At 40.1% G+C, this 24547-nt stretch overlaps 1 protein-coding gene across 5 annotated transcripts in view; it reads left to right on the plus strand.

Moving 5' to 3' along the window:
• Positions 1-15983, plus strand: part of ATP8A1 (ATPase phospholipid transporting 8A1) — a 291307-nt gene extending 275324 nt beyond the window's left edge. For all 5 annotated transcript variants that reach the window (XM_069744529.1, XM_069744527.1, XM_069744530.1 and 2 more), the window contains 4 exons: positions 6147-6235; positions 6446-6538; positions 13277-13368; positions 15460-15983. In XM_069744529.1, the coding sequence (XP_069600630.1) occupies positions 6147-6235; positions 6446-6538; positions 13277-13368; positions 15460-15557 (372 nt within the window). In that variant the 3' untranslated portion in view covers positions 15558-15983. The remainder of the gene's footprint in view (positions 1-6146; positions 6236-6445; positions 6539-13276; positions 13369-15459) is intronic.
• The last annotated feature ends 8564 nt before the right edge of the window (positions 15984-24547 follow it).

The raw sequence follows: 24547 nt of genomic DNA on the forward strand, positions 1-24547 counted from the left end.
GTTTTGAGCACCTTGAGGGATGCAGTTTTTAGAATGGGGTCACTTTTGGGTATTTTCAGCGATATAGACCCCTTAAACTGACTTCAAATGTGAGGTGGTCCCTAAAAAAATGGTTTTGTAAATTTTGTTGTAAAAATGAGAAATCGCTGGTCAAATTTTAACCCTTATAACTTCCTAGCAAGAAAAAAATGTTGTTTCCATCATTGTGCTGATGTAGACATGTGGGAAATGTTATTTATTAACTATTTTGTGCCACATAACTCTCTAGTTTAACAGAATAAAAATGCAAAATTTGAAAATTGCGAAATTTTCGAAATTTTCATCAAATTTCCAATTTTTTCACAAACGCAAAAATGATTGACCTACATTTACTAGTAACATGAAGCCCAATATGTCACGAAAAAACAATGTAAGAATCGCTAGGATCCGTTGAAGCGTTCCCGAGTTATTACCTCATAAAGGGACACTGGTCAGAATTGCAAAAAATGGCAAGGTCATTAAGGTCAAAATAGGCTGGGTCATGAAGGAGTTAAAATCACTAAAATACTGTCATAGCTTCCAATTGTGAAAGGAGCAATTTGGATAATTAGTAAGGAATTACTAATAATTCTATTTTTTTTATTTTTTTGCAAATAAAGCATCAAGGCTTCTCCAGCCGAGATGAAATCCAGCGTGTTTTGCCATGTTGGCATTCCTACACATTGTCTGCTTTTTAGCCTCCATCAATATCATTGGCTTTCGATGCGGCCAGTCCTCTCCAGATTTTCTTGGTTTTTTTTCCCCACTCTTTCACCCTTTTCCTCATTCTCTCGTACTGGCCTTTCCGAGTGCCTATTTTGCCTTACAAATCGAGTTTTTATATTAAATGGTTTATTTTTCTTGTAATTTTCATTCTGAAATCTTGCAATTTTCACATTAGCCACTAGGCCTAATTCTAGCCTCAAACTTCCTGCGTGGACACTAAATGGGAATCTGTCAGGAGGATCAACCCTTCTGAGCAGTCTATATGGGCATGTAGGTTTTAGAAAGCTGAATAAAATGATACCTTGATATTTGTGATCTGATGTCTTATTCCAGAGAAATCCTCATTTTTCTTATATGTAAACGAGCTGTTAATATCTCTGGGCCGGACACTGTATGAGAATGTACCTCGAGAGATTATTTTATATAAAAGGAGGAGTTATCAGTGTGAGACATGGAACTAACACAGAGCTGTAGAACTGTACTCTGTCTTCCTACAAACTCATTTGCTGCAGCTCTGCTCTATTGGACCACTGTCCGCCTGTGAGCAGGAAGCTGAGAACTGAACCTCCAGAGGTGTCCGGTATAATCACACACCGCTCTGCCGTGAGATCGGCCATTACATATCACACTGGTAACTCGCCCTTTTATTTACAATAATTTTTGGTGGCAGGTAAGTTTTTGGGTTTGTATACAGCTTTGTAAGAGTGACCGTACAGACCCATAAACTTACTATTTAACCCGTACACCACCCTGTGCACGTAGCTCTGGCAAGATTTGTGCACTTCAGAGTTGTCATATGGAAACTACCCGGCAGCAGGTTAACTAGTTCTCTATTGATAATCTCCTGTTGATAAAACAGTGATTTTTTTAAAACTATAGCAATCAGCCCAGTAAGTGACACATTGCTGGAATGAGGGTCTCTGTCTCTACATAATGCTGTTGACAGATTAGGTAGTAAAAACCTTCTGATATTTCCTCTTAATTAGCACATAGGCTCCATCTTTCTAGGCTTTACGCCTTGCATATACAGTATATAAATGTATTGTGACTTCTTTTATGTGGAGTGCCTTGAAAAAGTAAATTGCCTCTTCAGCGAGGAATTAGGCTTGAACTCTAGCACCACCTATTGGAAGTAGCAATCCTAAAAGGCAATAGCAACCCTTTAACGAACCTTTCCATATGACTTGGCATAAAAGTCAAACCAGAATCTCAATTTGCAGACACGTTGTGTTTTTGCTGCTTTTTTTCTGCAGGCATAGCCTGTTCCCTTGGCAGCTAAGAAACTGCTTACAAAAAAGGTTTTGCTGGGGTTTTTTTTTTTTTTTGCTATATTTTTTCAGGACCCCAAAGTTCAGCTTCACTTTCAAAACAGAAGCATGAACACAGGTCACAATGCAAGACATATGTGAAGCCATAAAACCATTTTTGGAAAAAGGGCAATTTGATCAAATTATTTAGTGGAAAAAGATGTTTGTCTAAAAAAATTGTGGTTATTCTGAACAAAAACATGAGTTCATGAAAAAACACACTATGTAACAATGGGGGGAGGTGAATTGGTCAGGAATAGTTTACATAAGACATAGGCGGAGCATTGAGTTTGTAGGACACTGTTGACTTTCACACTTTGGTCTGCCAATGTTTACTTTATTCACATCACTAATTTAAAGGGGTATTCCCATCTCCAAGATCCTATCCTAATATGTTGTAGGTGTAATAATAATAAATACCTCAGATTAGAAATGTATTATAGTTTTTCTGATTTGCTATGTCTCTTTCCTCATGTGCAGGGCATTGAAGGACCTTAGGTATCCGTGGTTATGTCCACTGATGAATTGACCGTTTGCTAGTGGTCATATCCATGGATACCTCATTTCCTGCAATGACCGGCACGTGAGGAAAGCGACAGACAATCAGAAAAACTTCAAACCATGACATGGCCGTCCACGTAAACTAATGTGTCAAGCAAGGAGCACTAAGCGAAGCAGCCAAGAGGCCCATGGTCACTCTGGAGCAGCTGTAGCGATCCACAGCTCTGGTGGGAGAATCTGTCCGCAGGAGAACTATTTGTCATAGTCTCCACAAATCTGGCCTTTATTGAAGAGTAGTAAGAAGAAAGCCGTTTTTTAAAGGGAATCTGTCACCCCCAAATTCGAAGATGAGCTAAGCCCACCGGCATCAGGGGCTTATCTACAGCATTCTGTAATGCTGTAGATAAGTCCCCGATGTATCCTGAAATATGAGAAAAAGAGGTTATATTATACTCACCCAGGGGCGGTCCTGCTGCGGTCCGGTCCTATGGGCGTCGCTGTCCGGTCCGAGGCCTCCTATCTTTTTACGATGACGTCTTCTTCTTGTATTCACGCTCCGGCGCAGGCGTACTTCATCTGCCCTGTTGAGGGCAGAGCAAAGTACTGCAGTGCGCAGGCGCCGGGAAAGGTCAGATAGGCCCAACGCCTGCGCACTGCAGTACATTGCTCTGCCCTCAACAGGGCAGACCAAGTACGCCTGGGCAGGAGCCGCAGCGTGAAGCCCAGAAGAAGTTGAAGATGGGAGGTCCCGGACCGCGACGCCCATCGGATCGTACCGCCCACCCAGGTGAGTACAATCTAACCTCTTTTTCTCTTCTTTCAGGTTACATTGGGGGCTTAGCTACAGCATTACAGAATGCTGTAGATAACCCCTGATGCCGGTGGGCTTAGCTCATCTTTGAATTTTGGGGTGACAGGTTCCCTTTAAAGGAAGCCATAAGAAGTCTTGTTTGCAGTTGCGAAAAACCATGTAAGGGTAGCAGCTAGCATGTGCTCTGGTCAGATGAGACCACAGTAGAAGTTCTTGTGCTAAATGCAAAACTCTGTGTTTGGAGGAAGACGAACACTGAACATTACCCTGTAAACGCAATCCCCACTGTCAAATGTGGTGGCAGCATCATGCTGTGGGGATTTCTTCATTAGGGACAGGAAGCTGGTCAGAGTTGATGGGAAGATGAAGCTAAATACAATTGTAATCCTGGAGGAAAACCTGTTAGAGGCTGCAAAAGACTTGAGTTTGAGGCATAGGGACTCATTCCACCATACCCTAACATACTTCCAGAGCTACAATGGATGGTTTCGATCAAAGCATATTTGTGTGTGAATTGCCAAGTCACAGTCCAGACCTAAATCCCATCAAGCATCTGTGGCAAGACTTAAAAATTGCTGCTCACAAACACTCTCCATCCAGTCTACCAGTGTCAGAACTGGTTAATTCTCTAGATGTGCGAATTTGAGCCTCTAAATGTGCAAAGCTGGTAGAGACATACCCCAAAAGACTTGCAGTTGTCTTACAAGGTATTGACCTCATGTATCATTTCCTTTACAAATGCCAGTATTTCACAAATACTTTCTACTATGTGTTGGTATAGCACATAAAATCCAAATAAAAAACATTTGTGAGTGTAATGTGAAAAAATGTGCAAAAGTTCATGGGCTATGAGTACTTTTTCGAGGCACTGTATGTAAGATGGCACCATTTTGCAGCAAAACTTAAAGGGAACCTGTCACCCCCAAAATAGATGGTGAGGTAAGCTCACCATCATCAGGGGCTATCTACAGCATTCTGTAATGCTGTATATAAGCTGCCGAAGTTACCTGAAAGAGGAGAAAAAGAGGTTAGATTATACTCACCCAGGGGCGGTCCTGCTCCGATAGGTGTCTCATGTCCGGTCCGGGGCGTCCCATCTTAATTCCATGACGTCCTCTTCTGGTCTTCATGCTCCGGCGCAGGCGTACTTTGTCTGCCCTGTTGAGGGCAGAGCAAAGTACTGCAGTGCGCAGGCGCCGGGAAAGGTCAGAGAGGCCCAGCGCCTGCGCACTGCAGTACTTTGCTCTGCCCTCAACAGGGCAGACAAAGTACGCCTGCGCCGGATCCGCGGCGTGAAGACCAGAAGAGGACATCATGGAATGAAGATAGGAGGCGCCGGAGCGGACCTGAGACACCCATTTGACCGGACCGCAGCGGGACCGCCCCTGGGTGAGTATAATCTAACCTCTTTTTCTCCTCTTTCAGGTTACATCGGGGGCTTATCTACAGCATTACAGAATGCTGTAGATAAGCCCCTGATGACGGTGAGCTTACCTCACCATCGATTTTGGGGGTGACAGGTTCCCTTTAAAGGATGACTGTTTCACTGACATGATTTCTGTAATTGGTGCCATGTTTTGGTTGCAACAACACCACAGTGTCTGATTTTTCTTTTTTTTTTCTTTTTGTACACCCAAAAAACTATTGGTCCTTAATTATTTCAGGCTTTTAAAGTCTAGTTTCCGGGCCGCTTATGAATTCCCACAAGAGCCACTTTGGTGGCAGATTCCATTTGATTTCCGAAGAAAGAGGAAACTTGGCAAATCTCTCACATTAGGAGCAATTTGTAAACCACAGACCCCGTCTGACATAGCCCATCCTTAGAACAGGCTGCTCCTGTTTTCTGCCATTGTCTGAATGGCTGGAGTTTGCCATTTCCCAGCTTGACCAGCCTGTGTGTGTAGAGATGTGAAAAGTTACAAACAAAAATGGTTTCTACAGAATGTGGGGTGGATTTTTTTTTTTTTTCTTTTCTCCATCCGTCCGAAAGAAGAAAAAAATTCTTTTGGGATTTTACTTTCCCCACCACCCCTGCTTGATCCAAAATATACAAAGAAGCCTTCTGTCCTAAATGCGGATGTCGGCTTTACATCTTTTAGGTTTGGATTAACTCGGCAATTGAACAATAAAAAAATCTGACAGGCTTTCAGATATGACGCAGAAAAAAAAACCCTTCCCACCTCCCCCCAACTCATGTTGATTTACAAAGACTGGGGGCCTGAATAGTAACTCTGGACCATTCATAGTTAGCATTACAATGCTCTTATCGCTTCTTCTCCATTATACTTGCTGGAGTTAGAAGCAAGGTAGCTGGAATCTTGGAAATCCTAAAGTGTTTCTGGAAAGTGCAGGGCGAGGGTCGGAGTGTCCGAAGGTAAACGCGTCGTTTCCAGTAGATATTGTCTCACGCTTCATTTCCGATTATTCGCATTTCTTTTAGCTTTATACAGTGTACTATGCTTGTTTCCTAGGTGTCGCTGGGGCAAATTCTGAAAATTCATGGAAAATGAAGAGCTTAAACTCCGACAAGTTTAACCTCCAAATATTAGAAAAGATGTTACAATTATGACATGAATGATTATGTGAAATGATGGATGATTATGATGGGTGATGGAGGAAAAGATATAGAAATAGTTGCTTCAGAGAGAACTGTGATGCCAAGTATCTTTCCTTGTGGAGATATATATTATAGGATGACCGTATTTCAGGTGGTATTTACCATACATACAGATCGGTGTACGAGTTGATGCCGCTCTTACACCGGCCGTATCTGTGTCTTGCAGGCAGATATGATGTTCAGCTCCGGTATATTCTGGATGGGTCTCTTATTCATTCCCATAACATCTTTGCTTTTTGACGTGTTTTATAAAGCGTAAGTATTGTTCTATTTTTTTTCTATTTACTTACCTTTATATCTTGATGATGTAGCAATAAGTCTAAATCATGCCAGGAAAGATTATAGTTTTCTCTATTATTTGACACGTGTTGTATTAATTTTTTTTCTGCATCTCTTCTATATGAAGATCTTTAATCATTTATTGTTTTGTTTTTGTTTGTTTGTTTGTTTGTTTGTTTTTTAAAGTGTCAAAAGAACTAGTTTTAAAACTTTGGTTGATGAAGTCCAAGAACTTGAAGCCAAGTCCCAAGACCCCGGGGCTGTTGTTCATGGGAAAAGGTAAATTATTTCTCCATAAATATGTGTTTATTAGTAATTTATTGCGACTTGCTGCAATAAGGTAGTATAATAAAGTATTAAATAACTATTTTAAGAAATTATTATTATAAGAAATAATGTATTTTACTTCTGAGATTTTCTTGTGTATCACAATATTTATTTAGTTTCTTACAAGGCTTTCTTTCTTTTTTTTTGTTTTACACAATGAAAACATTAACAATTAACAATCATTAGAATCAGTAAATATCATCGGTGTCCACAGTTCAATATCCGACCCTAGATCAATATTATGTAGTTGCACAGAGAAGAAGAAAAAAAACACTAAAGAATCCTATCCATACACTTAATACATCCACAGTATTCCTTGAATTAAAGCATATTAACATAGCAGAACATTTTTAAGGATTACTACGTTCTTTTGAGTTTTTGTTTTAGAAATCCGTCCATAAAGTTATTTAGACAAACAATGTGTATGACCAAATATATAACGCAAAGGCATAAAAGTCTGGCTCTTTATTAGTGTTAATTTGCGTTATCGGAGTGTGAATGTGAGATCCATTTGTTTATCAAAGGTATTGATGATGCAAGTTATGAAGGGACCTGATAACCCCCAAACCATAGTGTCTGTTGTTGTGTTGGTGATACAGGGGTCTCTGAAAGTGCGGCTTCATGCCGAAAATTAGAAAGCGCAGGAAACACAAGTTTGTAAATTAAAAAAAAAAAATATATATATATTAGAAATTAGAATATATATATATATATATATATATATATATATATGTGTGTGTGTGTGTGTGTGTGTGTGTATATGTGTGTGTGTGTGTGTATATATGTACGTGTGTATGTATATATATGTACGTGTGTATGTATATATATGTATATATATATATATATATGTGTATATATATTATACCGGTATATATTAGAAAACGCAGGAAACACAAGTTTGTAAATTAAAAAATATATATACATATAGATATCTATATACATTTTGTAGTAATGAAATATTGGATGTGCTGTTACCAGTGCGGTTCTTCCAACTTTAAAACTTTTTAGGTTTATCTGTACTTTTTCTGTACTTTCGGAAAGGATATGTAACGAACTGGTGCAGACCCATCCAATTAAACCCCCAAAGAGTTTGATTTATTTATTTTAACGGCACAGAGGTAACTTATGATGACAAAACTTATTCTAATACCAGCATAGCTTGAATGTATCCGTTCATAGAAAAAAAAAAGCTGTCTCCCCAAAGCGATGTCTCCACTACCGCATGTTAAAACTACAGAGAATCCTGCAAGCCCATCGGTCAAAGCAGGCAAATAGTAATGAAAAGGAGATAAGCGGAAACTCCGGAAAACTTGTAACTCTATTTAAATTCCATTCCTGACATGTGCTGTATATGTACTGCGCTGCCAGCGCTGCCAGCGCTGCATTCCCACAAACCGCTGTACATATTTTTCCTGGCGATTGCTTGGGTACACGCTGAGCACTGTCACGATCAAGTGCGGATGTCAGCTCTATATGAGAGAGGAGCAATGCCCACAATCAGTGCTTGCACCGATCACAGGTGTTTAACCCCTCTGATGGTCTCCACAGTGACCCCAGGCCGAAACATGGTAGGAAAAGTTGCCGTCCCATCGTGGGACAATGTGAAAAAGAAAGTTAACAAAAAATAAAAACTGTAAAAATATTTTTTTTTAAATCACAAAGAATAAAAAAATGAATCCAATAAATAAATGTATTTATATAAAAACAAAAATAAACAGTAAAAGTACACATTTGGTATTGCCATCCTATAAAACTGTCCCACTTATTAACCCTTTGAATGAACACCATAAAAAAGCAAAAAATGGTATATCTGAAAACATCATCTTGTCTTGCAAACAAAGAACCGCCATACGGCTGCATCAGCGGAAAAGTAAAAAAGTTATAGCTCTCAGAATAAAGCGATGCAAAAATATTTTTTCTCTATAAAATAGTTTTTATTGTGTAAAAGCACCAAAACCTAAACAAAAATATAAATGTGATATCAATGTAATCGTACTGACGCAAAGAATAAAGCTGTGTTATCAATTTTTGACACGTGTGTTTTAAAACAAAACAATTCCTGAATTGCTGGTTTTTGCTTACTCTCTCTCCCAAAAATCGGAATAGAAAGCGATCAAGATATGTAATTTGCCCAAAAATGGTATCAATAAAAACGTCAACTTGTTCCACAAAGAACAAGCCCTCACATGACTGTCGGCCAAAGTATGGAAATATTATAGCTCTGAAAATATGGGGATGAAAAAAACACAATAAAAAGCATCTTTTCCTGTGTGACAGCAGCCAAACATTAAAAAAAATATATAAATCTGGCATCGCTGTAATCGTACCAAACCGAAGAATAAAGTCATCTAATCACTTATACAAGGAACGGCGTAAAAAAATAAAATCAGGTCTGTTGATTTGTTCATTCTGCCTCCCAAAGATGGCAGTAAGGCTCTTGAGTCCTGTGCTCTACTGAGTGCTTACATCGGGGTTTCTGTGTAAATCGTTGCAATACGTAATTCAGAAGGAACCCCCAGCAGAAAATTCCCTATAATGAGACAAATGTAGGCACTATGGACGCAATCTGGCCTGTGATCCAGTGATGTCCGTCTTTTTAGACATGCATAAAAGCGCAGTCAACCACAGTACTCTGAAAAGGACACCGCTAATCAGAGGCCAGATGGGGTCCAGAGTAACTCTGGTGCCTCATTATAGTGAATGGATCCCTCAGGGGTTTCAACTGAATCGCGTTACTTGGAGATTTAAATGGAAACCCTGATGTAAATGCACAGCGTAGTGCACCGAATAAATGTGATCCCAAACGTTATGTAAAGTGTTCCCAATAAAAGCTTCAAGTCAACCCACAAAAAAAGCATGTCCGCACTCAGATACATCATCTGTTAACGGAAATATAGGGAGCTTCAATGTTACTGGTAGTATGAAGGCTCTGGAAAGTTGAAAAGGCTCCTCATCCACCGCCCCCACCCAAAAGAAATTCAAATGATGCACCCCCAAATCTAAATGTCCCTTCTGAGCTCCAGTGTGCCTGAACTACATTTAGCATCCACACGTTTGGCATTTCTGTAACTAAGACAGTCCGCCTAATTTACGGGTAAATATCTCCAGAAGCTTTAGATGGGCACTACAATGTACTGGGCACTACAATGGCAGTTTGCAATTTTCACTCCACAACATCCACTGCTGCTTTTTTATGGAAAACACCCTTGGAGTCAAAATCGTCACTACACCTGTAGATAAATTCCCAGGAGGGTATAATTTCCAAAATGGGGTCACTTGAGGGGGGGGATTCTGCTTTTCTTGCAGTTTGGGGCTCTGTATATGGAGATGGCAAACTATTCTAGGAAAATCTGTGCTCCAGGAGTCAAATAGCACTCCGTCTTTCCCGAGTCTCGCCGTGTGGCTAAGCAGTACTGTACAGCCACATACCTGGGGTATTTTTACATTCAGCAGACATTATCGGCCAAATTTTCGTGCCATTTTTACCCATTTCTTAGTGTGAAAATTTAAAATGTTGGGCTAAAACAACAATTTGGTTGTAAAAATTTAATTATTTTTTCTTCACTGCCCAGTGGTAAAAAATTTTGTGAAACACCTAGTGTTGATATGATCACTGAGCCCCTAGATGAATTGATTGTGAAGAGTAGTTTGTAAAACTTCCTTCACTTTTGGGGGGATTCTGCTGTTCTGGCACTTAAGGGGCTCTGCTGTTATGGACCTGGTGGTTAGGAGCACCCGGAATGACCTGATGGTTAAACTAACACAGGACAAGCTCTGGGAAGTGGGAGCTCTGCTGACCGCAACCCCTAATCCTATCACACACACTAGAAATAGCCGTGGAGCGTACCTAACTTTGCCTAGACGCCTCTTCACAGCCTAAGAGCTAACTACACCTAGAGAAAGGAAATAAAGCCTACCTTGCCTCAGAGAATTTCCCCAAAGAAAAAGGCAGCCCCCCACAAATATTGACTGTGAGTAAAGATGAAAGTCACAAACACAGGAATGAAACAAGTTTCAGCAAAGGGAGGCCAGACTTACTAAACAGACTGAGGATAGAAAAGGTAACTTTGCGATCAGCACAACAAACTACAAAAAGACCACGCAGAGTGTGCATAAAGACCCCCGCACCGACTCACGGTGCGGAGGTGCCACTCTGCATCCCAGAGCTTCCAGCTAGCAAGGCAAAATCATGATAGCAAGCTGGACAAGAAAACAAAGAACAACAAATAAACTAGCAGGGACTTAGCTTCTGCTGGAGTAGACAGGTCACCAGAAAGATCCAAGAGCGAACTGAACCAGTACTAGAACATTGACAGCTGGCATGGAGTAACGATCTGAGTGGAGTTAAATAGAGCAGCCAGCCAAAGAATAAACTAGGTCACCTGTGGAAGGAACCTCAGAACCAGCAGCTCCACTCACAGCCACCAGAGGGAGTCCATGGACAGAACTCGCCGAAGTACCATTCATGACCACAGGAGGGAGTTCGATAACAGAATTCACAACACTCTGCCACTGTGACATGTCACCCTGAAACCAGTCCAGCAAAATCTGAACTCCAATATGGCACTTCTTCCCTTCTGAGCTTTGCACTGTGCCTCAAAAGTAGTTTTCGACCACACATTGGGTATTGGTGTATTCAGGAGTACTTGGACATCAAATTTTGTCGTCCATTTTCTCCTGCTAGCCTTGTGAAAATGAAAACATTTGGAGCTTGTACAACATTTTTTTTTTCATTTTCAAAGATCAACGTTGTAAAACTCTGTGAAGCACTTGTTCGTTCAAGGTGCTCGCCACACGTTTAGACTAATTCCTTGAGCAGTCTAGTTTCCAAAATGAGTTCACTTGTGGGGGGCGTTTCCACTGTTTAAGGACGTTGGGGGCTCTCAAAATGCGACATGGCATCTGCTAATGATTCCAGACAATTTACGCTCCAAAAGTCAAAAGGCGCTCCTTTCCTTCCGAGCCCTGTCGTGCACCCAAACAGTAGTTTTCCCCAACATATGGGGTATTGGCATACTCAGGAGAAATTTCACAACAAATTGTGGGTTTCATTTTCTTCTGATAACCTTGTGAAAAGCAAAAAATTGGGGCTAAAACAAAATTTGAGAAAAATGTGATCTTTTATTTTCACAGCTTTGTTATAAATGTTTGTGAAGCACCTGAGGGTTCAAGGTGCTCACCACTAGGCTTGAGCGAAACGGATCGGACAAATTCAAAAGTCGCCGACTTTTGGCAAAGTCGGGTTTCATGAAACCCGATCCTAGTGTGGGATCGGCCATGCGGTCGGCGATCTTCGCGCCAAAGTCGCGTTTCGTATGACGCGTTTGGCGCCATTTTTTTTCAACCAATGAAGGAGCGTGGGCAGAGTGATGACATAGGTCTTAGGGGCGTGGACGCCTATCGTCATCTTGTTGCTTGTGCGCTGTAGCGATTTGCAATGTGTAACACCAGCTTGTCTGTTCAGGAACGGAGGGGAGAGAGAGTGTGAGACCCTAAAAAAGTAAAAGTCGCTCAACCCTACTCACCACACATCTAGACACATTCCTTGAGGGGTCTAGTTCCCAAAATGGGGTCACTTGGGGATTTCCACTGTTTAGGCACATCAGGGGCTCTCCAAACACAGCATGGAGTCCGCTAATGATTCTTGCAAGTCCTGTTGTGCGCCCAAGCAGTAGTTTTCCCCCACATGTGAGCTATTGGCTTAGTCAGACAAAATTGCACAACAAATATTGGGGTCCATTTTCTCCTATTACCCTTGTAAAAATTAAAAAATTGGGGCTAAATACAATTTTTGTGGAAAAAGGTTAAATGTTCATTTTTTCCTTCCACATTGCTTCAGTTCCTGTGAAGCACCTGAAGGGTTAATAAACTTCTTGAATGTGGTTTTGAGCACCCCGAGGGGTGCTGTTTTTAGAATGATGTAACTTTTTGGGTATTTTCCGTCAGATAGACACCTCTATGTCACTTGAAATGTGATGTGGTTCCTAAAAAAAAAAAAAAAAATGATTTTGTTGTAAAAATGAGAATTTGCTGGTCAACTTGTAACCCTTCTAACTTTGTAACAAGAAAATTATACTTCAAAAATTGTACTGATGTAAAGTAGACTTGGGAAATGTTATTTATTAACTGTCGTGTGATATATCTCTGATTTAAAGGCATAAGAATTAAACGTTTGTTGAAGTTTTCTAGAGTTAATACCACACTGGTCAGAATTGTAAAATTTGGAATGGTCAGGAAGGTGAAAACAGGCATCAGGGTGAAGGAGTAAAAGATCGTCCGAACAAAGCAGAAGAAAATGTTGACGCATTTTAACTAATCAGTCTTAATCGTAACATGTTTTTTCCTCTGTCTTGGTATAACCATCTTATAGAATTTAAATACAGTTACAAATTATACGGAGCTCCCAGCTTTTTTTTCTTCCTCATATCCATTCGGTTACCAAGGTTTGTCACTGCTCCAATAAATTACGGTAATTTCTCCACCGTGAAGAGCTATGATTTGCTGAATGCAGCGCTGCAATAAAATATTGAAGCATTATAAACGCACCTTACTTTATTCCGCCTTCTCGTGGAAACTGGAGACTGTATTTAGAATAAAAAAGCATTTACACCTCATCTGAATCCTTCTGCCAAAATCTTTTTATTTATTCTTGTTTTTCATGATTGCAACTTTTTTTGTGTGCCCACACAGTTTAACAGAGCGGGCGCAGCTGCTGAAAAATGTTTTCAAGAAGAACACAGTCAACATGTATCGTTCAGAATCTGTACAACAAAACCTGCTTCGTAAGTACTCGTCTGCTATATGTAGAGCGGCCCACACTGTAGGAACGTTTGTCTTTTTTTGGACTATTTTTAAGTTGGGTAAATATCTTGGAAAGAGTAGTAGTGCACCTGTATAGCTTCCCATAGAGATGTTGGCAGATGATCCAACAGACATGACTTTTTTTTTTAAAAATCGCCCAGATGAGACAAATCTCCAACACCTTACTAACCGTCAACACCTTACTGACGTGTGAGGTACTTCACTCAATGAGGTAAGGCTTATGGAGAAGAACAAGGAGCCGAACCTGCTTGATACATAGCCGGTGCCTACTGCAACGACGACCAAAGCTTCCTCCGATTTGCCACAGTTTAACCACTGTCCATCTCGAACAGCAGGATTTAAGTAGATTGCTTTCATCTTGGAACCGTTCTCCAACACTGTAGTCTTGCAGAATATAGAACAAGGGATCCCAGGTTCAATTCTTTGAGGGGGCCTTAAAAGTAAAAAAGTAACGTTTTTAGTATATATATATTTTTTTTTAAAGTTTGAATCACTTTTTTTTTCCCAGTTCAAATATGAAGAATTAAAAAATAAACCTATTACTGTAGCCTCTGCACCTCTCCCCAAAAGTACAACCAAAAGATGAAACCAATAAAAAATGTCAGCTCGCCACACCCTTCATGCAAGTCCATTGATGGAAAAATGGAGGAAAAAAATCACGCAACTCACAAAATAGACACAAGCCAAACATTTTTACTTACAAAGTTCATTAATTTTTATTTTTTTTTAGCCACAAAAATATAATAAAAGCTATACATGGTGGTTATCACTGTAATCGTTCTAACCCGAAGAATCATGTTGCCAGGTCAGTTTTACTGAACAATTAATACCGTAAAAAAAAAAAAAAGCTACGGCTGTATTGCATTTTGTTTCACCATTTTACAACACACAGAATTTCTTTCCCACTTTTCAGTAATTTATTTGGTAAAGTAGAGATGTCTTAAAAAAAAAAAAAAAAACTAATGTGGATATACCAGTAGGAAAGTAAAATGGTTATGGCTTTTGGAAGAGGGATAAGAAAATTAACAAAAGTACAAAATAAAATATCGCCCTGTCAGGAAGAGCTTTAACAGGAAGCTGTTAACAGAGAAAAACTTTGTGGTATTGGTCCAAACTTAGCCTCTTACTAGATATTTTATTTTTTATTCTTTTGCATTTTTCCTGCATTTAATATTATATTGAATTTTACCATCCCTGATTTTTGCTTAATATATCGCCAACAGTGGCAACAGACTATATGACTGATGCTTGACAGCCTAAACATTTATCTGTGTTTTAATCCTTGTGGCTTTTATCCGTCACTTTTACATTAGTGGGCCTACTTTCTTTATGAACTTTGATGATCTTTGTTTACAACCGGCATTTCTTTTTGAGTCCTGATAAAAAAGCCATTGATCACCCCTGGTCTGCTTTTTTTGTTTTTTAGAGTCTTTGGCTAGGTTCACATTGCGTTAATGGGTGTCCGCTAGCGGACTCTGTTACATGGCGAAATTGTCGCAATTAACGCCATGTAACAAATCCGTTAGTGCACCCATTGACTGCAATGTGCTAACGGACCCCGAACGCATCGCAAACATATATGCCATTTTTGGCATGCGTCTGCGATGTGCCGTTAGTTTCGGACGGACCTCGAACGCTGCTTGCAGCATTCAGGGTCCGTTCCTCGCTAGCACAGTTCGGGCATCTGCGCTAGCGGGATTGCCGAACGCAATCCCTTTTTGGACATTGCGTTAGTGCAATCCGTTTAGCGGATACGCTAACGCAATGTGAACCCAGACTTTGAATAACCTATGTTCTTTATATACTCTTTTATTTACTTTTATGGTTTGACTACCTTTTAAATCTGCCTCAGCGGCTTTTTGCTGGTCACAGAAAAATTAGCCACTATCAAAGAAAAAAAAAAAGTAAACCTTCCGACAAACTATTTATTAGTAGGATTCTTCTAACAGAGCCATAATATACATTTAGGCACCTGTAAAGCCAAACACCAGTGCGACCAGAGTGTAAGCTTGTTCTACCAGTCCATAAAATGTTCCTCTCATTTTTTACAGATGGATACGCTTTCTCCCAGGATGAGAATGGCATTGTCTCACAGTCAGAAGTAATCCGAGCTTATGACACTACAAAGCAAAAACCAGACGAATGGTGAAACAAGACGTCTCCGTCTTGAGAAATATAACCGTGAAATATCAAAGCTTCTCTTCAGGTTTCAAGAAGATCTGTGGTCAAAACTGTCTCCCGACTCCTGAAGAAGACATCGAACAAATTGTTTCTAAACATTCAAAATCTTACTTTCACCTCGTCAGTAAGAAGACTAACACAACTGTGATAGGAAATGTGCTAGACGGAAGGATGTTTCAGTATTAAGAAGGAAGAAATGCCTTGCTGCCTTAGTGACCATCCAGATAATTCTACTGACCATCAAAGTGCTGGATCACGAGTCTACAAGATTGACGACAGTTCTGGAATTCAGAAGTGAAAGACCTGAGGTCCTCCCGCCTCACTGATCCGAGCGCAGCCGCGGTAGAGGGTTATGTGTCAAACTATTTAATAAATATGTTTGCCAAAGACACAATGGCTTCTTATTTACGCTGCGTCTCTTCTCCGTGCGACTTCGGAGATTGAAGAAGCAGTAAGATGCATTTTGCTCAATAAGGGAATTTGTGATCCTGTCTATGAGGCACTGTCAATGCGCTGCCAGGGCCCTTGTTTTTATTATCTGTGACATTTTACACCTTTCGTCTTATTCATGCATTTCTGTTTATCTTGTAAAGTAGCAAATGTGTCTGCTGTGCTGCATCTGCCTGTGTGTCAAGACGCGAGGGGTGATGCGTTTCGCTGAAGCCCGTGACTTTAACTGCTGTGTCGCATGATACATTTCTTTCTTGCCTCTCCATGTTTTTTACTGTTTTTGTTTTCCTGTGGTTTTTTTTTTTTTTTTTTTAAACATTGAAGTAATTTAGCCCATGTTGTATTTTCCCTTTGGTAATACAATTTTTTATATACAGTGTGTGTGTAGATAGATATATATATATATATATATATATATATATATATATATATATATATATATATATATATATATATAGATATATAATTTTTATTTATTTTTTTTTCGACATCTTAAATATTTTTTCCCTGAATAGTTTTTGATGAGTGAAAGTAAATGAATTCTTAGTTACAGTAAATAAAATGTCCCTTACACACACATTTTATTAGTTTTTTTTTTTGTATTTTCTATATATCAAGAAAACAAAACAATATTTATTTTAATTTAATTGTCCAGTATTTCCTTTCTAAATAAAAGACAAAAAAAAACTTTTTTTATGTGTAAACTGCATACACATTTCTTTTTACTTATAAATATTATTTTAATGTAAACATGTTGTTCCCTCTAAGTGATCGGAACAGCTTTATCTGCATAAACATTAACATATAATATGTAGGTTTTTACCACATAAGATGTAGGTTATATGTGGGTTATACTTTTATTCATATAGGTGCTTAGCAGAAGAAATAAAATCCCAGTGAGCCGGAGATAAATGCCTACATCTGTAATATGCAGTTAATTTATAAGTGCCTCCATGACAAGTTATAATAAATACTATAGCAAATGTATCCGCATAAAAGCAACTCCACAAAATATATCCCCGAATACCTTTAAAATATGTAGAAGAAAAGAAAAGCTTTAACATTTCTTATCTTATATGATCGAATAATGTTCTAACCTATATTCAAGACCGACCCCATTCCCCCAATCAGGGAGGTCTAGCTGCATTGCCGGCTGCTCCCCACTTTTATGCTTTCCTAAGTTTTTAGGGCCTGTGCACACTCTGCGTTTTTGCCACGTGGTTTTCGAGGGTAGAAAAAAAAAACTTACTGCTCTTTACGTTACCAGCGAAGTGAATGAGATTGCTAGAAACTCATGCACATGCTGTTTAATTTTTTTTTTACTTGTGGAAAGAGAGTGTTCAAATTTGCAGCATGTCAATTCTTTTAGTGTTTTTGCGGCATTTTTCACCCATGCAAATGAATGGGGAGAAAACAAGTGAAAATGCACGTAAAAAAAACTTCTGTATTTTAAGTAGCGGGTTTCCTGACAACTCGTTTTTGGTGCAGAAAAGTCTGCTGCAAATACTCGGTGCACATACCCTTAGATTGCCGAGTGAGGTGTGTGCAGAGGTCCAGGAGACCCTAAATGTTATAATCTAGGGGGAGCAGGAAGTACTAAAGGGCCTGGATATATCTTAAAGGAGGTTTCGCATCTTGGACAATTTTTTTATTTTATTTTAGGGGGTATATTATCTGATTGAACAGGATATTTTTAAAGAATGTGCTGGGTAAAGTGATTTATACAAAGCTTTTGTGCAGGGCCCCTCCTTATTGAGGACCTTTTATCTCTCCTGACGTGTCTATTTATAACTTATTTCCCGTGAATTAACAAGAGCATTGTTTTCATTATAACTTTTTATTGCACCATTCCTCTATTTTTACTCCTATAAATATGTAAATTAACTAACTACTGGGCGATACCCTTTACCTTGTCAAAGGGGGCGTCTCTACAAAATGAAAGTGAGTGCGAGTTAGTTTTGGAAGCCCTGTGTATCTTAAGGGAACCTGTCATGGAAAAAAATGCTAATAACTTGCAGATATGGGGTTAATCTGCAGGTTAATAGCGTTTTGACACGGCGCAATGCGGTGCCAGCACGGAGAGCCCCGCTGCTGGGAGGAAAATAACTTTATTCCGCCGGCAGTGTTCAGCTTCCAGTCTAGGGATGGCGCCGGCACGTCTTCAGTCACCACTCTGTGTATAGAGAGTAGCGGCTGTAACCGCGGCCCGACACTGACTGACAGCCAGCTCTAAAGCTGATCCTGCTGTCAGTCAGTGCCTCTCAATACACAGAGCAGTGACTGAAGACGTGCTGGCGCCACCCCTAGACTGGAAGCTGAACGTTGCCGGGGGCATAAAGGTCATTTCCTGCTGGCAGTGGGGGTCTCGCTGCTGGTGCTACACTGCATGGTGTCAGAACGCTATTAACCTGCAGATTGACCCCATATCTGCTGGCTAATGGTGTTTTTTTTTTCAGGTGACTGGTTCCCTTTAATTGTTTTACAGTGTCGTGCATCAATACACATTTCTATGATTTTCGGTGCCAATGCCGTATGTGCAAAATTTAACTGAAGTCAATCCACTGTATTTGGCGCTACATCGGCACCTTGTCTGTAGTAGCTTGTTTTCCATTGCTTTCAAGTCTAGTTGTTACATTATTTTTGCACTTATTTAACTGATAGTTTCTACATCGGAGGCCAGGAAAGGCGATCGTACTACTGAATATTGATGTAAAATATTTAGCTGTTCAATGCTGCATTGCTAATTTGCCGACTTGATCCTCATTTGAATAAGTAAACGGCACCTATGACTGGAGTTGGTTTTACTTTGTCTGGAATCATTCCCTTCTCTTCTGTTTCTGGATGGGTCGCCATCCGCCTCCGGATGATGAAGTTCCATTTACTTTTTTTTGTGACTTAAACACTTGTGGTTGAGATGAGTGTACCTGTTCTGTCTGCATGAGTTTTCAAGTACAATGTTTTTCTGATGTTTGACCAATGTAACTCCTGTTTCTCGGGGTTTTTGATGATTTGCAGGCTTGCACTATGCTTGAGTACTATGTGTTTGGAAAAAAAAAATGTTATGTTCATTAAAAAGTTTGTGCCTCCGTTCAGTCGAAATAACGACTTTCTGTTTTTACCACGTACCTATTTGTCTTCGCACTAAATTTTTGCAAAATCGCCGTTAGATATTTGCTTGTTGAATAACATTTTTGATTTTACTTAACGGAGTTGTCCACTTTTGGGGACTTTTTTAATGTGTGTATTTGGGGCTAAAATTAATTTTTCTGTACTTGGCATTCATTGGAAATTTTTCACGGTTTTCTGGCTATAGAACGAGTTAACTGAAAATCCATCAAGGAGCTTAGTTTTAGGGGTGAGATTGTAAGGCTAAAGGTACCTTCACACAACGATATTGTTAACGATATCGTTGCTATTTGTGACGTAGCAACGATATCGTTAATGAAATCGTTATGTGTGACAGCGACCAATGATCAGGCCCCTGCTGGGAGATCGTTGGTCGCTGAATAAAGTCCAGAACTTTATTTCATCGCTGGACTCCCTGGAGACATCGCTGGATCGGCGTGTGTGACACCGATCCAGCGATGTCTTCACTGGTAACCAGGGTAAACATCGGGTAACTAAGCGCAGAGCCGCGCTTAGTAACCCGATGTTTACCCTGGTTACCATGCTAAAAGTAAAAAAAAACAAACAGTACATACTTACCTAACGCTGTCTGTCCTCCAGCGCTGTGCTCTGCACTCCTCCTGTACTGTCTGTGAGCCGGAAAGCAGAGCGGTGACGTCACCGCTCTGCTTTCCGGCTCCCAGACAGTACAGGAGGAGAGCAGAGAAGCAGAGCGCAGCGCTGGAGGACAGACGGCTGTAGGTAAGTATGTAGTGTTTGGTTTTTTTTACTTTTAGCATGGTAACCAGGGTAAACATCGGGTTACTAAGCGCGGCCCTGCGCTTAGTTACCCGATGTTTACCCTGGTTACCGGCATCGTTGGTCGCTGGAGAGCGGTCTGTGTGACAGCTCTCCAGCGACCAAACAGCGACGCTGCAACGATTCGGATCGTTGTCGGTATCGCTGCAGCGTCGCTAAATGTGAAGGGGCCTTTAGTGCACACGTTGCAGAGTTGCCGCGGAAATTTCCACAACTCCCGCCACGGGTATATCGCATGCGGAATTGGCATGCGTATTCCCGCTAAACACTAGCGTTTTGCAAGCGTTTTTAGCTTGCAGAATGCTAGCGTTTTCCAAGCGATCTGTAGCATGTCTTGGAAAACTGATTGACAGGTTGGTCACACTTGTCAAACATAATATTTGACAAGTGTGACCAACTTTTTACTATTGATGCTGCCTATGCAGCATCAATAGTAAAAAGATAGAACGTTAAAAATAATTTAGTCTTCCCGCTCCTCGCGATGCTCCGGTCCCAATAATGCATTGCGAGAATGACCTCAGATGATGTACGGTCTCGTGAGGGAAGTTGGAAGGTGAGAATATCATGATTTTTTATTCTAATTCTTTTTTTTTTTTTTTTACAATTATATGGTTCACAGTGCTTGAAGGAGAGCCTCCTCTCATCCACCCTGGGTACGAACCGCACATGATCCGCTTACTTCCCGCATGGCGGGCATAGCCACATGGGCTGAACTGGATGGACAAATGTCTTTTTTCGGCCTTACTAACTATGTTACTATGTTACATGCGGAAAGTAAGCGGATCAATGCATTCCAATGTGTGCGGAATCGCCGCGATTCCGCACAAGGAATGAACATGCTGCTTGTTTTTCCGGAATGTGATTCCGCCGTGGAAAAAACCACAACATGTGCACAAAAATTGCGGATTGCATTTTAATAAATAGGATGCTTAATGTATGGGGTTTTTTTCACGGATTTATCACGTTTTTATAGCGAAAAATCCTGAACGTGTGCACACAGCCTAAGTCTTTAACTTCCTCTGAGTTCTTCTCTTCTGATTTATGACTATAGACTCATCAAAGTTGAATTTGCACTGAAATAACAAATTTGTGTAATAATTTTTATGAAACCCAATTGCAAAAAATGATTTTTAACCCTCAAATATATGAATTTAAGTAAAATACTGACCCAATAGTTGGACAACACCTTCAAAGACTGTTCTTCTACCTGATATGTAATTGGGGAGACATAGGCCAAGGCAATATTATGACTGTAGAAGAATCTGGTTTGTGGGTTCTATTAATTGAAACTTTTGGGGAATTTTACCGTTTCGTTACATTTTACACTTAGCGTTTGCCCTGTCTCTCCTCATAACCGGTGTCCAATCAGATTGGAGAACAGAATATCGACACTTTGAAAGAAGTCATGATTGAATGTTCTCTCTTTTCTTCCTGCCATTATGTGTATAGTTGTTGTTTTTACTGTAAATTTTGTGTATATTTTTTATTTTATGTTCTGCTTTTTGTTTGCTCTGGATGTCTAATGGGTCGTATCGAATTTATTCTTGATTTCTAATCGATTCCTGCTGCTGTAACTAGAAGTTTTGGTGCTGCATGACTAATGTTTCTGCTGAATGTTTTGGTCATAACTCAGGTTTCGTTTTGTGATTTATATTTTATCACATTTTTAGTCTTTTAGGCAAGCAAGAATATGACTTGAAAATGGCACTGGTTTTAATTTATTTTTTGTTTTTTTACATCTATGTCAGCTTTTTCTTTAGGAATGTGCATGGATAACGCAGTATTTTTCAATGTTTTGTCACAGTTTCAGTTTAATAAAACATTTAGTTTGAACATGAAAAGGGAGTTTTGTTTTTACTATTTTGTAAACCTATTCAGCCGCTTATTGCCCTGATGTACCATACCTTTACATCAGGGAGCGCGTTTGGAACTTAGGAGCAGGCTCAACAGCTCCGCTCCGCAGAGCACATTCCGGCTATATCATATACAGTCATGGTCAAAAGTATTGACACCCTTGCAATTCTGTCAGATAATACTCAGTTTCTTCCTGAAAATGATTGCAATCACAAATTCTTTGGTATTATTATCTTCATTTAATTTGTCTTAAATTAAAAAACACAAAAGAGAATGAAGCAAAAAGCAAAACATTGATCATTTCACACAAAACTCCAAAAATGGGCCAGACAAAAGTATTGGCACCCTCAGCCTAATAGTTGGTTGCACAACCTTTAGCCAAAATAACTGCGACCAACCGCTTCCGGTAACCGTCAATGAGTTTCTTACAATGCTCTGCTGGAATTTTAGACCATTCTTTGGCAAACTGCTCCAGGTCCCTGATATTTGAAGGGTGCCTTCTCCAAACTGCCATTTTTAGATCTCTCCACAGGTGTTCTATGGGATTCAGGTCTGGACTCATTGCTGGCCACCTTAGAAGTCTCCAGTGCTTTCTCTCAAACCATTTTCTAGTGCTTTTTGAAATGTGTTTTGGGTCATTGTCCTGCTGGAAGACTCATGACCTCTGAGGGAGACCCAGCTTTCTCACACTGGACCCTACATTATGCTGCAAAATTTGTTGGCAGTCTTCAGACTTCATAATGCCATTCACACGGTCAAGCAGTCCAGTGCCAGAGGCAGCAAAGCAACCCCATAACATCAGGGAACCTCTGCCATGTTTGACTTTAGGGACCGTGTTCTTTTCTTTGAATGCCTCTTTTTTTCTCCTGTAAACTCTATGTTGATGCCTTTGCCCAAAAAGCTCTACTTTTGTCTCATCTGACCAGAGAACATTCTTCCAAAACGTTTTAGGCTTTTTCAGGTAAGTTTTGGCAAACTCCAGCCTGGCTTTTTTATGTCTCGGGGTAAGAAGTGGGGTCTTCCTGGGTCTCCTACCATATAGTCCCTTTTCATTCAGATGCCGACGGATAGTACGGGTTTACACTGTTGTACCCTCGGACTGCAGGGCAGCTTGAACTTGTTTGGATGTTAGTCGAGGTTATTTATCCAACATCCGTACAATCTTGCATTGAAATCTCTTGTCAATTTTTCTTTTCCATCCACATCTAGGGGGGTTAGCCACAGTGCCATGGGCTTTAAACTTCTTGATGACACTGCGCACGGTAGACACAGGAACATTCAGGTCTTTGGAGATGGACTTGTAGCCTTGAGATTGCTCATGCTTCCTCACAATTTGGTTTCTCAAGTCCTCAGACAGTTCTTTGGTCTTCTTTCTTTTCTCCATGCTCAATGTGGTACACACAAGGACACAGGACAGAGGGTGAGTCAACTTTAATCCATGTCAACTGGCTGCAAGTGTGATTTAGTTATTGCCAACACCTGTTAGGTGCCACAGGTAAGTTACAGGTGCTGTTAATTACACAAATTACAGAAGCATCACATGATTTTTCGAACAGTGCCAATACTTTTGTCCACCCCCTTTTTTATGTTTGGTGTGGAATTATATCCACTTTGGCTTTAGGACAATTATTTTTGTGTTTTTTCATTTAAGACAAATTAAATGAAGATAAAAATACCAAATTTGTATTTGCAATCATTTTCAGGAAGAAAATGAGTATTATCTGACAGAATTGCAGGGGTGTCAATACTATTGGCCATGACTGTAGCTGGCAGTTCAAACAGCAGCGATCGGCGCACCAACAATCGCTGTTGTTAGCCTCTTAAATGTCGTTGTCTAAAGACGTCAGTATATGTGCCCCCGTGCCTACCATATGATTGCTTCTGTGACATCCAGCCTGTGTCTGGGTATCGGAGAAGACAGTGATTTTTACTTTATACAGCAATACTGTGCTATTGCTGTATATAATGCAAGTGATCAGACCTAGTTTGCTAAGTGAACTAACAAAATTAATAAAAGTTTGGACACCTTATTTAAAGATTTTTCTGTATTTTCATGACTATGAAAATTGTACATTCACACTGAAGGCATCAAAACTATGAATTAACACATGTGGAATTATATACTTAACAAAAAAGTGTGAAACTGAAATTTATGTCTTATATTCTAGGTTCTTCAAAGTAGCCACCATTTGCTTTGATCACTGCTTTGCACACTCTTGGCATTCTCTTGATTTTTCAAGAGGTAGTCACTGGGAATGGTCTTCCAACAATCTTGAAGGAGTTCCCAGAGATGCTTAGCATTTGTTGGCCCTTTTGCCTTCACTCTGCGGTCCAGCTCACCCCAAATCATCTCGATTGGGTTCAGGTCTGGTGACTGTGGAGGCCAGGTCATCTGGCGTAGCACCCCATCACTCTCCTTCTTGGTCAAATAGCCCTTACACAACCTGGAGGTGTGTTTGGGGTCATTGTCCTGTTGAAAAATAAATGATGGTCCAACTAAACGCAAACTGGATGAAATAGCATGCCGCTGCAAGATGCTGTGGTAGCCATGCTGGTTCAGTATGCCTTCAATTTTGAATAAATCTCCAACAGTGTCACCAGCAAAGCACCCCCCACACCATCACACCTCCTCCATGCTTCACGGTGGGAACCAGGTATGTAGAGTCCATCTGTTCACCTTTTCTGCGTCACACAAAGACACGATGGTTGGAACCAGAGATCTCAAATTTG

Source organism: Ranitomeya imitator, chromosome 1 (assembly GCF_032444005.1).
Source record: "Ranitomeya imitator isolate aRanImi1 chromosome 1, aRanImi1.pri, whole genome shotgun sequence".
In the NCBI taxonomy this organism is placed as follows: Eukaryota; Metazoa; Chordata; class Amphibia; order Anura; family Dendrobatidae; genus Ranitomeya; species Ranitomeya imitator.